Genomic DNA, 17,432 nt, shown 5'->3' on the forward strand with positions numbered 1-17,432 from the left:
TAATAGCTTATTTTATATAGATAATAACTCTTGATAGAGTAGTCCCTTCTCACTTTAAACTCCATCAATCTGTGAGAAACTGGGTTTTGGAGTTGTAGAATATTAAATTACAAAATTTAATGGACTATATTATTTGTCCATATTAATAATAAAATACATATTATTTTTCAACTGTATTTTAAATAGTGTTTATATTCTTTCCAAAGAACAGAAAATTATATTTTTTTTCTTTTATTACAATATTATTCTTGATGCTTTACTACTGATGTTCACACATGCAGATCTCAGCTTTTTGGGGGAAAGAGATACTTGTTTAAGGTGGTAATTCAGTTAATTCAACTATTTTCTTATGACTGTTTACTAAAGAGACACAAATTGCCATTGCAATTCTGTTAGAAACAGAGTTATAAATATACTAGGCTTACAGACAGATTTTACTGAATTTTTAACAGTGCCAGGATTAATTTTGTTCAGTCTGAACAAAACCCATACAGAATGTTTTAGTGTAACATAAAAGGTACTTCAACAATGGGGGGCCAGAAGATCAACCAACAACAAATGAAAATACAATCCCAATACATCTTTGAATGACCTGACAGTGTAATTAAAGGTCATTTCTATCTGAAATACTCTGTTAAAATTCTGATTACAAAAAGTAGTGACTTTTCCAAATGAAAATTAGTCCTGAAACTAAGATATTATCCAATTTTAAAGTAATCCAAATTATAAAATAGCCCATTGATAAATGTAACTTGATTTTTTAATGCTTTTGTTATATGTACAAATATGCACATATATAGATGGATGCAATTGAAAAGCAGCAACTAGCATCCAGTACCCAGGTCTTCTGATTAAAAAAAAAATTAAAATGTATCAAGTCAAAGGGTGATACTCTAAGCTGTAGTGTCATAAGTTGGTTATAAACTTTATGTCCCATGAAACACAAGTAATACTTTTATATCCATGTTTCAGGCAAGATATTTTAGCCCACATACCAGTAATTTATCCCAAGAGATTTATTTTTAAGCAGTATATCAGTAGTTTACTTAAATCAATACACAATCCTTAGAACATATATGCATAATCAACTAATACATGTACCTTTCCTGATGACCCAAATCAGACAGAAATTCATCAATGCGTCTTTGCAGTTCACTTCCTTCTAGATTTTTCAACTTCTTCAATTCACTCTGGAGGAAAAACCAAAGTTCCTTAGCACCATTTTCAATCCTCCTTCTCAGTATTTCATGGTCTTTTCCAAGGCCTCCTATTAAAAAGCAACAACAACAAAAAAAAACAACACCAGAAAAGCATAATCACTTGTAGCTGGATTATTGTTAAGAAACCAATGTATTTGTGATATGGAATACTAAAACTTGTTTAGAAGGAAAAGAAAAACTTATCTACCAACCATCTCCTGTCCGCTTCTTATAGTTCTCTATCTGTTCTTTGGCCTTTAAAAGTTGCTCCTCTAAAGCATGTACCTTTCCTGCAGCTGGTCCTTGATCAATGGGACCATCTGGTATCCTAGGAAATAGAAAATAAAGAAATTACATGACTTAGAAATATATTGGTTATTTGATAAATTACTTGCATTAACAGCTCAGTTCTCCTCTCATATTTGTTCTACACTGCTTTGCTGATAGGCTTTCTTGGCAATTTTTAAAAAACAGAAGATATTAAACATATTAACATAAATATAGATTTTTGAAAGGCAATTCCATAGAAGAAAAACATTGCATAACACAGTTACAGCACACAGACTCAACCTGGTGCTAAACTGTGCTGTTTACAAGACTTCCACTCATTGACAAGATCAATCCTAGGCTCTACTTGTGAAAATAGTATTTGCAGCAGCTTAACTGAGACCACTTGATGGGCCGACTGGCACACAAGCAAAGCCTAATTGAAGGATGTTCCTTCACAAAACTCAAGTTCTAGCTACTTTTTATATTCACACATGAAATACATTCTGGTCTTGAATGCTGGCCATATATTCTTAGAGAAGCAGAGGTCCAGCACTGGAACTCCACTTTCAAGTTAAATCTTCCTACATATTGGCACAAGATGATTTCACTGTATTTACTGGACTCGGAACAAAATCTTGGCTTCTTAAATATACAATCATGATTTTTTTTATGACAACTCTAGTATTCTAAACTGTTGATCACCTTAAACAACACCAGCAACTATAACAACTGTGTGAGCACAGGAGAAGTATGGAAACACGTATCCAGAAATCTATGAGCCATAAATCAGCCCTGAAGCTATTACTGAGGTTTGCTCATAATCTCAGCTTGAAACCACATACTAATACACTGAAAACATTGAAGTATAGAAATAAGAGGCTATCTTCTATTTGCCTCACTAAGTAAAAATCAATGCAGTGAAAATAAAACCCCCTTTCATATCTAGAGAAATGATACTTCTGGTGGATCCAAGGATTAAAAATTATTCCACATTTTATTAAGACTTTTATAACACCTGGCCCTGAAATGGAAAAGAGGAAGCAGATGTGTAAGGAAAAGTCTTATGGACTGTAAAGAATACAGAATTCTTTCAGACCATGAAGACGATTCTTCATTCATAATGGAATGTGAGCATAAAAAGAAAGGAATATTCTCTCCACACACATACACATGGAGATTCAAGGCACCATACAGGAAGACTCCTTGCCAGACATCTAGCATAAAGTACTGGTCAGAAGCAGTATCTTCACCCTAAAGATGAAATGACAGCATTCTAAAGATGCTACTGAGATGTCTTTAACGTCTCTCAGATCTGGATAATTAAATACCAATAAAAACTTATGAACTGATGAAATTTCCATTTGAAGAGACTAAATACCTAGTATGAGCATCAGAAAGGTATATAACAGGAAGCACAGAATTTAAGCCCCTTTTTTCAGAGGTGGGTGGGAGAGGTGGAAAAGGAAGCTACCTAGCCTGACAGAAATTTAGTAAAAAATCCTGCATTCTTAAAGCTCTCTATTGAAAGCAAATTAGAAATAATTAAATTATTACAAAACTATTGTGTTTTAAAACTACCATGGTAAATAAAAAAGAATTAACAGTAATTGCTCATATAATCTTTTCTTTTATACACTGAGGAACAAGCACAACGAAACTGAGGAAAATATTTTAATCTTAAACACGTGCACTCCATAAATACATTCCCTCTGTATGAACAATCCATTTATGAATTTGCTTCTGCAACAAACGCACAGTATGATATCAAACTGAGACATGGTACTGTATTGCCATGTACAAGAAAGTACCAATAAAACTTTAAAAATCATATTAAAACACATCTAAGCACTTGCATGAGTTTAAAACCACAAGGTTGAAATATATTCGTGATTTGCCAACTTGGTATCTCAATTTCAGTTGTGACAGGACAACTAAACACAAAATTATCAGGAAAATGGAATGGCTTATCTTGTATAAGTCACATTGCTTAAAGGTAGAATTTGTGAATAACAATAAGGTAAAAGGATACAAAAAAATTACCATAAGAAATCTTCAGCCAGCACAGACATCCTCTGAACATAAGGAAAGTCTGTTAAAGTAGCAATTACAGAATTCTACAGAAGCATGGGTGTGGATGATATGAAAGACAATATTTCTGACCATTTGATATGATTAAGTTTTTTTAAAAAAGAAAAGTACATCCCATTTAACATTCAACATACTTTGGAATAACATACTTAGATAAAAGGAGCTAGGATGGGGGTGGAAGGCATTCTCCTCATCTAGTTGTTTGGACTTCCAAAAATTATATAAATTTAGGATAAAACTAATATAACTTATTCTTTTTGCAGTTTTGTCTCTACATCTGTTAACTCATCAGATATGGAATTGCTGTCTTCCTCACTTTCATCCAGTCTCAAAATTAAGGAAAAGGTTCTTTTCTGAAACCAGCACAGCTTGCTTGTTACTGCCCTCTATATCATCTGAGTTGGAGATAAGGCAATATTTGAGGGAAAAGTGTCTGAATTAAAATCCTTATCTGTACTCATGACATCCATCAATCTAGATAACTTCTAGTGCAGAATATCCTAGGAAAAATGCACTGTTATGAGTAAGAATTCCTGTTGAAAAACATATACGTAAGTTTTCAAACCAAATTAAGTCCTGAAAACTGACTTGCTCCTTAAAATTTGAGAAGTGAGTTTAAAGTAAGTTCATCTAAGCTATGATGATTCTAATGAACAATAAAAGAACATGTCAGTAAGCATCTAGCACAGAATATCCTTCACTTATTGCTATGAAAACATTGTAAATTAAGTTATAAATACAAAATAAACAAAATCATAATCCATTTACAGGGGCAGCCATGATAATAGACCAAACAGTGGTTTTGTTTGAATTAATTTTCTTACTATTTACAAGACATGATTTTTGCATGCTGTTTACTACCATTTTATAGTAAATATAAATCATATTTTCCATAATGAATTCACATCAAATAAAGATAATACTGTGTAATTTTAAACATCAAAAAGATTATGTTGTAGGGATAATCTGTTTCTGCTTTGTCCCTTGTTTAGTAAAACATCTACACTTGAAGACAGAAAAAAGAATTCTGTGTACATCAGCCATGACACTGAGGCCACTTTCTCATCACCTTCAGGTAACAGATGGGCAATGGCAAAGTAGCGATCTCTAATCTCATTCTCTGAAGGCAAAAAGAAACACTCAAAAATTAATTGTAGTGACATTCAGTTTAGCTGGAAGAATTGCCATTCTGTGTAAAATAATTGTAAAAAAACTTAGAACAAGAAATAAATTATAAAACCCATTCTGTATTTAAAAGGTTACACTAATTTATCAGCAAAAGGAAAAATGTAAGATTTTACAAGTTCACACTCATGTATTTTCTCATTCCTTCATTAATGTCTCCCTGAGTTCCTTGTATGGGGCTGGAAGGTTTACAATTGACTAAAGACACATTATGACTAACTTTTGTTTCACATTTTTTTTCCCCCAAGAAGAAAATCATGTTTAATTATTAATGACCACTAACACACACACAAAAAGAATGTAAGTTGTCACTTCACCCTTCTAAAATAAAACCTCCTAAGTAAATAAAACTGAAAGAAAACACTGCATAAAAATGTCACCCACAAATAAAGAGCAAGCAGCATCACAAACTAAAATAAATCAGCACAGCCCTGATCAGTCCTGATTTATATCCACTGAAAATGTGTCCCTTCCCTTTAATTTGAGAACTGCACAAAAACCAGTAAGAGCAGAGATGCAGACCATATAGTTTTATAGTTCCTCCCTCACTCATTGGCCTGTGCAGTACCCTCAGCTTAAAACTTAAGACATGTCAAGTATTATTTTAAAGTACAGTTTTCTATTATATGTATTTAAATTTTTATCAACCCAAAGCTATTCTTGTATCAAACTCCCTTTCTGTGCTTACTACAGGCTTACTGGGCCCAGCAACTACCCACAGTAATTGATAGAAGTACTTCAATAGATTTGCTTATGGTTAATTGATCCAGAGTTTGGAATCTATACCAGCCTCAGCACCAACTACATTAAAGCAATTATAGCGCTCTTCCAAAATTAAAATCTTACCTCTTCTTTCTGAAGCTACACACAGAACAATGAGAATAATGTCTACAAATACTGGTGCTTGGGTTTATTGGATTACATTTTGCCCTTTTCCATTCCTGTTCTAACGCATGCTCCTATTCAGATTAAAAAACAGGTTATTGTATTTATTAGAAGAATTGCAGGTTCTACAAAACGTAATATTTAATAGACTCTATGATGTAAATATATATGGGATGTGATGTATTACTAATATGAACACAATATGAATGCATTTAACAAGATTCTCTTTTCCTGAAGAGAACTCTGAAACCACTGTTTCCTATACTGCCAGGCTTATCTTCCAGGAGATGATACCACTAATATACCATAAATGATAAAAATTTGACTATCATCCAGCAGGACACAAAGAAGCACATGAATACTATGAACCATTCATGTATTGCAAAAAAGGAAGTCTAGGACACAGATGAAGGCATACACACAACTTGTCCAGTTTCCATTTAAGAAAATCAGACATTATGAGAGTAGTAATTTTAAGCCCTCCTCCTCCTCCTAAAAGCCTTGTATCATCTAGATGCAACAGTGACAGCCCGTAGCAGTCATATCATAATCCTGATAGTAAACAAAACTTTCTGGTAAAACAACATTACAGGCAAACAATGAAACATTATGTAATACCCCCATTCGATTATTACTCCCTATTGAGTTTCCCCTAAATAACTAAAAAAATTGCAGTAAAGATTTCCCTTTTTGCTGCGAGACCTGTGACATCTGTAATAAGTTTACTTAAAAGGGCTCTTCCAATCCTACTGGATACAGAATAGTAAAATAACAATCTATATAAAAAATCAGTTATATTACAATTTTGCACCAATGGGATCTAGGCCACTTCCACAATCAACCCAGATTCGCTCACACAAAATTTTTAATAAGCATGTAAGGACTATGGTAACTCTCCAAATCTCATTATACCACAATATTCATGCACATAATTTCTAAAACTCAGGCAATACAAAACACCTTTAATTTCGTTAGTCTTCTGCATCATTAATATACCTCTGTGCCTCTTTACAGCCCACAAGTAAGGTTTTTACAAAGCATCATATTGGCAAAAGAAAAACTACAGTAGCTTCTCACCTAAGGCTTCCCAAATGCACTGTAAAAACTAAGTGGTGCCTGAAGTCATTTCAAGTCATCAGAAGTGCACCACAAAAGTGTACTCAGCTCCTAAAGGAATATTTCTATTTCAGGCAATTTTCAAAAATATGTGACTGTTCCAACTTGCACTGTTGTGAAGGTACATATATTAAAAAAAAACATATCTCAAAATAACCTCACCAAAATCCTTACAAAAATACGAACTATTCTTAACCAATATGGGTAAAAAATTACAAATATTTAAAAGAAAAAAAAATAAGAAGAACATGAGGTAGTTCTTGAAATCAAACAAATGCTGGGGGTGGGGGAAATCAAAACCAAAACACCACTACAGACCTCTTTACTGCCCTGAAACCTTAATTCTACTTCTCATGCATCTTGTGTGAAAAGAAGCAACCAGGACAAAAAGAATTACAAGATCAAATATGATTTAAGTATCATACAACAAGAAAGGGCGAAGCAAGATTTTATAAAGCTTTGTCACAGATAGGACATTTTTCAGTTTTTGAATGCTTGACTTTGCATGCACATAGGCATATTTCATAAGGCATGGTTTTGGGTTTTTTGTTGTTTCTGTTCCCTTTGGGGACGCGGAGCCGCTATATAAATTGGCAACCAAAGAGCATTCAAAGCTAGGAGTGGAAAGATCACTTCTTGTCATTGTACATTGGCATTCATGGACACCTGGACGAAACTAAGCAGAGCCCAGATCCTATTTTCAAACATTCCCAGAGGCCTGACACTTTTATAAGGTGAGAAGGAAGTCAGAGAAGTCACAAGAATCCGTTATAATGGGAAATGCTAGGCAATTGAAATGTATTTTACCATATTAACTCAGGTCCCAAGGTAATTAAAGATGAAATACCAATTTTCTTTAACTTCAAAATGGAATTTGTTACAACTTTATTCATCTACTCAATTCTTGTAATCATACCTGGTTTTTGTCCCTTTGTCCCTGCCCTAACTAGCTATTATTAATGGCACAGGTAGATATTATGTTAATATTCTACCATTTACAAAGCTCCTTTGCCCACTAAAATAAATTCTGTTAACTTGGAGCTTTCTACCATCCAAAAGTTTTATCAATTATGTCAAAATACTTTAATTAGCAGAGTTAATCAGATGCCTGTTTACTGTTACAATTTTCCAAGTAGGAACTCTGGTCTTTTTTAAACTCTTGCCAAACTAACTGTAAGTTAGTTACAGAAATATGCTTAAATTTGTGCATTAGCTTAACCCTTTCACATACCATAATATATTCTATAGCTTTACCACAACAAGTCTGCTGCTTTTCTGTTGAAATAAAAACCCAAACACTCTAGTTCTCTAGAAATAAAATCTCAGTGGAGAAGGGCAGCAAAAACAATTTTTTACCTTAGTGTAACAAAACCCAACTTGGCAATAGGGTTTATCTTTACGAGCTAAACCTGACATAAAGACTGTAGTCTTAGCCACTCAAATTTCACAGCCAGTATCAGTAATTAGAGTTTTCAGTATAAAAAGCAAAAACTCTAGCAATTCAATAATATTCAGATAATAGTTCCAGCCTTTCTGCCTTTGATCAGTAAAGCCTAAAATAAATTATGTCTTCACTTTAAGATGTTAACTGGAGCAAAAGTAATCTTTTCTGTCTAATTCTAATTAAATTTCTGAAGTTAAAACACTCTTAACTTTTATGCTTCTTTAATGTATATTCATAGAAGCAGTGATTTCTTCCAGGACACAGATACTGAAACCATGGACTATTGGCTAATGCCTCATTTTAGATAGCCATATTGTTATACAACTCTGAATGGGACAATTTTAAAGCTGACAGTTATTTTTAACACCCCTTTTTCCACCTGGCAAACAAAGAAATGACATACAGAAATTCTATCTCACATTTATCATTTAATACTTTAAATGATGCAGGTTGACAAGGATATTTCTCAAACCTATGTGTGAAGCCTCTATAAAGTATCATGGATTTTGCTCAATAAAAATAATGAAAACGTTCTGCATTGCAATACAGCACTTCCCTCAAAGTCTAGGACCTCACTAATCTCAGCTCACTTTCAGCAAAACAACTATGCCTGAATATCTTCCAGTCCCAAGCTGGCTCATTTCTGGCCAGCACCGACTACTGAACCTGGAGCTGTGCTGCTGTTAAAATTGGCATTTAAAGTCATTTATATAGGCATTTAATCATTAATAAAGGCATTTCAGGCTTTCTCATGCAAGAGTTTCAGATTCTCCTGTGGTTACATACATTCGTCTGTGGTGACATACAAGACTTCGAAGAAAAGTCTCAGAAATATTTTTAAGCAACGTATTCACAAAAAAGAAGCTACCCTCAAAAAAAAGTACCCTCATCAGTAAAATCAAGAATGTTTACTCTCTTCTAATCACTGTGTACTTTGAAGTGGTTACATTTCAATGACTGTGCAATATATCACATTACCATTTATTCAAGTCAGCCAAACATGGGGGCTGAAAGCATGGAGGGCAGTAATCTCTACATTAAAGGCCAACTATTTCCCCCTCTAAGGCAACAAACCCTAAGGTTGACTATTATTGTCTAAAATTAAGGAATTTAAAGATATTGTATTCATTCAAATATAGGATCTTGCTTAAGTTTCTTCATAGCAGCATATGCTACATTACACCATTCTGTCAACAAAAACATATTAAGCTTTTTCCCAGTGCAGTTGCTATCACGTATTAATAAATTGAGCTCAGAAAACTACAGCCCACTCAGCAATTAATGGCCACACTGCTCAAGGTGAAGATTATTTATATGTCATGTAGAGGGCACTTGGGTCAGCAGCATTTCTCCACCTCTGTGCAGCATCACATGAATGCTGAGGTACTTCTTCAGGGCTGACACGTTCAAAACTAAGGTATTTGTTCTAAAAAGCCTCACCAGCGCACAGCCATACCTACAGTGCATTCCAGAAACAAGGAATGGAGTTCAGTGAAAAGAAATTTCAGGCAGTGTAGCCAGCCTACCAGATCAAATACCCCTGGCTATGCATGAAAGAGAGAGCATGCACCAGAATAAACAACACAACAGGGTTAAGAGGAAAAGTATTAATTTCACTGCTACAGCATCCATATGTGTGATTTCATTTCAATGAAGGGAAGAAACAAACTCACTTAAAGATAAGGCAACCAGAGCAGGACTAGAACCATAAAACATCCTAATAAGGTAAACAGATTTCTGCAATTCCATCATTCTTCCTATGATTTATGAAGAAAAATAGCAAGATAGAAGATCCAAACCGGCATCTTCTCCTAAAGCATATTAAAAGGCAAGTCCAAAATCAGTGTACCCCTGCCAAGCAAGAACCACCCAAGAAACATGATGAAGTCTCAGCTGCCAGTGCCCCTCACTCTCCATGTTCTACACAGGAGATCCTGTCCAGTCTACTGGTACACACACATCCTGGTGCTTGTGAGCATGTAGTTGTGAAAGAGACCGTAAATTAATTTATCTCACTTAAGAGCTTTTTGACCAATAATCATCACCACACATTACTGTAAAATCTTGTATTGAGTTTTGCTCATCTCTAGCTTCCTACAACATATGAAGCCTCTGTACTTGTCCCCATGATCCATCAGGACTTTTAGGTCGCACGTGGTGATGTCCACATACTTAGGTCCAATCTAACTCTGGCATGTACCCTGCCTAAAAAGCTCTCCTTTCCAAGTTCTTAGGAAAGACCAGAAGTATATGTCTGTCTGAAAATACTCGTACTCATAAAACTGTATATACCACATAATTGTACCCATCTATAACAATACAAATAATTATAAGAAGGGAGATGTTCCTACTACTTTACAATTATTGTTTCAAGTTTAGCAGCAAGACAAGGAAAAAAATAGTTAAAAGAATTCATATGATGCAGCAGTCTACTGCATCTTCAGCAAGTCCACATTTATCTTCAACAAGCTGTACAAATGTTTTTAGCACCTTTAAAACAAGTTTTTCCAGCTACTGCATGCAGAAGTGTGGAAAAGTCACTAGCTGTTCTAATTGGTTTGAACATCATAATTGCACATGTTTGAAGCTGGCCTTGAGAAGTTAATCACCTACAGAACTCTGTTATTGTGACACAGTAACACTTGGACACCATTAAATAATGACTGTTAAATAATAACTATATTAGACCAAAACTAGATGTACATTATTTGTTTAAAGGTTTTGCAATGTATTTTCAGTTACTTATAGCACCGATTAAAACACGTATCTGTACTTTTAAATATTAAACATGATTTTACAAAAAAAACCCACAAGCAGCCCTTTCAATTTAATTTCTGGTATTTCATATTTCAACCATTTTCTGAAAAGTTTTAATTACTTTTAGATCCTACCTGAGAGATTCTGCCATCCTCCTTAAGTCTTCATTTTGCTGCTTTAAACGTTCAAGTTTAGCAAGTATCTTGGATAATTCACGACTAGAGTGATCTGGGTGCTCACTGTCTCGTACCAGGTGTCCACCAATATAAAAGAGTAAAGTTCCCCAAGCAAAGAGGATAAGCATAATCCAACGCCAGGAACCAGTCCATGGCCGCATTTTCAGAAGTTCAATTCACTCCAGAACTACTTCTGCTCACAAAATAACAAACATTTTAAGTCCTTAGCCTGTACAAGAGCAGACAATTTCAGTTCCTCTGCTTCACCACATTGTACCAGAGAAAAATTATTCGCAATATTTATCTTACTGCAACTCCTTAGAGAAGATCCTTATGGGGCTGTACATAGATAGCATTAATACTGCATCATTCTTCATTTATATTCTGTGAAAAGAATAAAAAAAATCTGAAATTATAATTCTGATACATAAAAATATATTAGATTGCAATTAAGCTAAATGTATTGTCATAAACATTCAAGAATGATGATAGACAACTTTACTACTTTCTGTCAAGGAGAAAAAGAGAAAAGCTTTTAACTTCCCACAAAAAATATGCTGAGTCCAAGTATGAACCACTAAGGAATATGCAATTAATTTTGGTTTTGAAATGGCCGGTTTTTTGTAAGAGAAATATTTACAAGTCGTGTCATTTCACACATTAAAATAGTTCAAAAATCATTCTGTGCTAAACTTAGTCTCCTTTAGTACCAACAAAGAGCTTCTATTCAATCACAAATTCACCTTTTTTTCCACTTTTATGAACTCTCTTCTCCATTGCTATCATGACTCCCACACTGTAACAGAAGTTACAGCCATTCTAATAACGTATCCTACTATTTGCAAGTAGATTGGCCTAGTAGCAGCTGTAATACCAATTAAGCAACTTCCAAGCACTGCAAAAAGTTTAAGCAATAATTTTTAAACAAACAACCCATTGCGTATCTTACTCTTAAATCTATAGTAGCCTCTAAAATGCCCACCTAAAATTAAACCCAAAACTTTATGTCTTGATTAAAATTGCAAGACATCACAACTTCTCTCTTTACCCTTCCACTGTACTTGTTAAAACAGACAGGAACACTGAACATTTAAGAGGGATTTCAAGTAGAATTTATTTGGCACTGCTATGCTCACACATTTGAAAACCAGGCATGACTTTAGAAACCTGGCTTTTAGAAACATTTTTCTTCTGCTTTAAAAACTATCAAACCCATTTGGAAAAAAATGGTCTGAAGGTATTATTTTCTCTCATCTAAGAACACCACAGCATTTTAAAAAATGCAAACTCACCTCAACTCCTTTTCTACTTGTCAAAACATCATTCAATGAATGTTAAGAGTCTCCTCATTCTATCTAGAACACACTTCAAAATTTAACTGATCAGCACATCCAAAATCTGAAGTACTTCTCACCTCTTTTCCTCTTTCTTTGCAATATAACATTTCTACCTTCTGTAAAAGGCATATATTTGCTCTTTATACTCAATTTCCAAAATAACCTATTTTCAATTCTCAACTCTGTAAAATCCACCATATTTCCTCTGAGATGCTATCCATACCCACCTCCTCCCAAGTCATTCTTCTCTGGTTAATGTTTCTTTCACTTTCTTTTTTATTTCATTTGGGTTTTTTATTCTCTTCCAACTCATTTCAAGACTTGCCAACTTGCAAGAACTCACCCAGTCACAGAGATATGCCTGGAGCACACACTTCCAGTTACAAAAAATCTAAAACACTATTAAAAATGCTGAAAAATTTCTCTAGTTATCTTGCAGAAGTGGTTTTGTTTGCATATTTTTGAAAGAGGCAGAAAAATTCCACTTAAGACTAGTAAGATGATACACAAGATAATTTATTTGTAAACTGAGTATTACTAATGAAATGGAAAACATTTGTAGTACCTCTCTCGGGCTTTTCCATCGAATGTATCTGTGTCAAGGTGTTATAAGCAGATCAGTTTTCTTTTTTAACGTAATCCCACACTAGGAGCATGTCATTTTCTACAGATTTCTAAGAAAGCTTTATGTAGCTTTGCTTTAGCTTCAAAAAAGTTTGGGACTGCCTTCAAGAAAATAGTGGTTTCTTCAACAGTCTTTACAGATCACAGCACAAATAAAAAGAACCCACATTATATGAAACAGAATAAGCCATGCACAACCCACAAGTGATTGGGGCTATATGCAAACCAAGCCTGGTTACTTGCAGGAGTGATTAATATAAAACCCCAATGGACTGACATTTAAGTGGGAAAGTGTATTCTTAAATCTATACTACCAATCACCCACAAAATGGTTGATTGTGGCTGCAACAGGGTAAGTGAAATCACAAAGTCTGTGAAGGCAAGGAAAGAAAAAATAATAGGGGACTTCAAATATTCCTCTGCTGATTGGCTAAGTATTATGCTGGGAATTGTGATGAGAATAAATAGATGCTACAGACACAAAATTACTGCTTAATTAATCACAAGCAGTTTGCAGAACTTAGATCAAAAAGTTTCCACTGGAGGACTACTTCCTAACGGTCTGCATAATATAATCAGATATCATCTCCTTTTAGGAGCAACAAAGTAAAATATTCACTACAGCTGTGATTAATTTCAAGAAGAGGAAGTATTTTAAAAAAGAAGTGTATTCCATGCCACCTGGAAAGATATCATGGCCTTAACTAAAACAGTAGGTAAAGGTGACTATTATAATGAGCAAAGAAAGTATCCTTTTTAAAAGTTACAAGCATGACCAAATGATTAAAGACATAAAAAGTAATACTGAACCTTTCATCCAAAGCACATGGCTTACTAGGGTCTCCAAGGTCAACAAACAATGCAAGTATATAAGAACTGTTTAGAGTACTTTGCAAGGAAAATACTGCCTTTCTTTTTTTCATAACACAGGAGCTTAAGCAGATTCACAAATCAGGTATCTCCTTTGTAAGAGGATGCATTGGTCTGTCTCAAACAATAGTGTTAGTCAGGCTACCAAATACATCCACAAAATTAATACAGCAAGTCGTCAGGAACACATGGTATTCTTCCAACAGTTCTAAAGAAGTTAAAGGATGCAATAGTTTAATAATTAACCTCTCAATTATAATCACTTTGTACCAAAGGAATGGAAAATGAAAACAGTAAACTGAATTCTTCGTAAGGGCTACAGCAGACATCCCAACAACTACAGGCCAGGGAAACTGCTAGAAATAACAGGAAATAAAACTGCAGACGTAAGGATGAATGTAACCAAAGTAAAAAAGTACTAAGACAGCTTTTGGAAAAAGAAATTGTGCTTCATAAATTTATTAAAGTCCTTTTGAAGATGCAAATAAACACACAACCAAGAGAGAACCAGTTCTAATTGTTATGTAGTTGATATTTTCAAAGAAACTAAACTGCCTGGAAGGCCATTCATCATGTGAGTCACCACATCATTAAAAAATAAACGTACAGTAAGGCTAGGCAATCAAAGTAGAAAGAATGATCATGGACCTCACTGGGACTCATGGCAGAATTCATACAGTTTAATATATTTATAAATTATTTGGAAAACAAGGTGAAAATGGAGGTAACAAAGTCTGTACATGTAGTACAACAGGTGATAGCAACAAACTGAAATATATCAAGACACTGTCTAGTGAAGAAATAAAATTAAAAATCAGTTTATATCAGTGTGTAGAGTTGTGTATAGATGACCTTTGAATCATTATCCATCAGGAATGGATTTTAGCCGTGATAGGTAATTCTACAAAATATCAGCTCAACATTGGGCAAAAAGCAACAAAGTCCTCACAGTTTGTGTTTGTTGTTTTGTTGTTTGTTTTTTTTTTTTTTTTAAAAAAAAACAACAACAAACAGAAAACCACACTAAACAAACCAACCAAAAACCCACAGACACAAGAATGGCCCTCAGTAACTATGTGTGAGTAAAGAGATTAGTAGAAATGACAACTGAGGAATTAACATGGTAAATCTATAAAAATCATCAATGGTATGAGAAAGTAAAGAGCGTATAATTGTCTGTTGCTACTTTTAGTACAAGGAGGTAATTAATAAAACATTCTGGTTTAATAGATTCAAAACCAAAGAAGGTATTTCTCAAACTGTGTAATTCCAGCGTGAAACTCAGTTTAATCAAACACTGTAGGTGTTAAAAGTTTACATTTAAAAGGCCATTAGACCATTTCAAGGAAGATTAAAACTCAAAGACTGCCACAAAGATACCACCCAATACTCTCAGAATCCCAAGTCACATATTGTTGGAAACCAGAGAATATACCAGGGTAGTATCACCATAGTATCCCGGTTCTTACAGTTTTCCCTAGACATCCACTACAAGCCAGTCTTGGAGAGAAATCAGGCTAGATAAGCCTTTGATCTGATATGATGCAAATACTTTGACAATATTTAAAATGTTAAAAACCCAGTATTTTAAGTATTATTGAAGGGTTTGTGTTATCAAACACAAAAAAGATCACATCTTAAAAGGGTTAAAGCATCCTATATATACTTCATTAAAAAAAAATGTAGAACTCATTATTAAAAAAAAAAGTAACTTCTTGAGTGTTTGGTTTAAAATGATAAATAGAAACTCAGACAGGAGAACTAACAGACAATCTTTGAGGGAGAGAATGGAATGATAGCTTCATCAAGTACTTGTCTGTGGCTCTGAGGATATAATTGTCAAGTACCTCTGACTCTCAAAAGCTTATACAATTTTCAAGTATATATGGGGGAAAAAATCACTAATATTTTTATTTACATCACCATATATCTCAAGCAATTAATGGTGTACAGTAATTATTTTCAAGTACATTGTTCTTGTAGCACCTTCACATTGCTTTTATACAAGTGATTTTAAAGTACCGACCCTTTAAATTTAACTTTCTTTAATAGTAAACTGTTTTTTACTTCCTGAAAATGTATAAAATTATGTCAGGACTTCATATATTAAAGAATACAGAGTTCTGAAACTACTCAAACATTTTATATAATACACAAAAGATAGCATGTTTTACCTGATTCCTATGAATCTCTAATGATGTCATTGTTCTTTTTATAAGTTAGGTCATAGTACAGTTAAATACAAAGATGCCAAACTGAATAAATAGGAAGAACATTCTGAACTAACATTAAACAGTCAGCCTGTATCTCAGATGTGGTATTTCTAATTATACATGAGTTTTAACTACTCTTAACTACTGACTTATACTGTCATGTGCCTTTTACATTTTTTCTTCCATTTCATTACTGTTCTGGGAATGCAAGGTGTCAAAGTACTTCAATATTTCAAAGTCCATAGAGACCTTTAAAATAAATTAAATTATAATAAATATAAGACTACCAGAAATAAAAGAGCAAATAGGGACATGAAAAGGCAAAATTATCACATTTTTTAAACTTCAATTTCTACAGCTTATAACCAGTTTCTGAAAGATCTCCACATGCAAAATACTATGTTAATTTCTTTTACCGTAGGAAGCCATGTATTTTAATTTACTAATTATCCCTTGAGATTTACCATGATTTCTTGTGTTATATTTTATTGGATTTACCCATACCCTTGTATTTTCCAGTGCATAAGCACATTAAAACAGTGTATTGACAATTAGCTAATTTGCATTTTCTTCCATGCAATTTTAGTTTAGTTCTTGTCTCCCTTCTAGGGGATTCTGAGAATGGTTGACTACATTTTTATAATGTCACCTTCTAAAATAGTGTAGTAAGATACCTCTTTTATCTCTTTGGAAGGGCTTACCCTAGATGTTTGGGGTGAAAAAGAATGTATTCCTCTATTCCCTCCAACAGCTGTTGGAATTATCTCTGCAGCAATCTCTGAAGCTAATTTTCTTTTTAAATTTTATCACCACACCCAGTTAGGAGGGTTTCAATCTGATCTCTCAGGGAAATCATCTCCCATTCAGAAGAACCCAGTTAACATCCACAGAAATCCCAGTCACAGCACTGATGTAGGTGCTAGGCGTGGACTGAAAGACACAAAGTTCAGTAGAAGCAGCAGCACACAACAGCATAGTGGCAAAAGAAGCAAAAAATGCCACTATCAGCATGGGGCTGCAGATGCCACAGATAAGTTGGTAACCTTCAGGGATTCTTGAATGCAGGCTTGTAAAGACACTGCTTTTATCTATCTGAAATAGAGCAGTTCGCACATAGAAACAATGGAAAAAATCTTGTGCATATGAATGCAAAGGGACTCCTGGTTGCATAGGAGACTGAAAAAGAAGAGACTACAGACAGCTATGAAACCTTCTCAAAACAATAAGAAACAAATAGATGTTGGTGGTAATTAACATCAAGGGGGTTT

The 17,432-nt window shown here is 34.1% G+C and overlaps 1 protein-coding gene across 11 annotated transcripts in view; it reads right to left on the reverse strand.

The window, feature by feature from the left end:
• The window catches only part of FUT8 (fucosyltransferase 8), a 187,533-nt gene that overhangs the window by 51,714 nt on the left and 118,387 nt on the right, over nucleotides 1-17,432 (reverse strand). For 5 of the 11 annotated variants that reach the window (XM_055796329.1, XM_055796305.1, XM_055796312.1 and 2 more), the window contains 3 exons: nucleotides 11,079-11,504; nucleotides 1,412-1,527; nucleotides 1,102-1,267 (listed from right to left, as the gene is read on the reverse strand). In XM_055796329.1, the coding sequence (XP_055652304.1) occupies nucleotides 1,102-1,267; nucleotides 1,412-1,527; nucleotides 11,079-11,281 (485 nt within the window). In that variant the 5' untranslated portion in view covers nucleotides 11,282-11,504. Of the gene's footprint in view, nucleotides 1-1,101; nucleotides 1,268-1,411; nucleotides 1,528-11,078; nucleotides 11,505-12,684; nucleotides 12,819-17,432 lie in introns of those variants that run through there. The other 6 variants (XM_055796340.1, XM_055796347.1, XM_055796358.1 and 3 more) reach the window with 3 other exon arrangements.

This window comes from Falco peregrinus, chromosome 1 (assembly GCF_023634155.1).
Source record: "Falco peregrinus isolate bFalPer1 chromosome 1, bFalPer1.pri, whole genome shotgun sequence".
Classification (NCBI taxonomy): domain Eukaryota; kingdom Metazoa; phylum Chordata; class Aves; order Falconiformes; family Falconidae; genus Falco; species Falco peregrinus.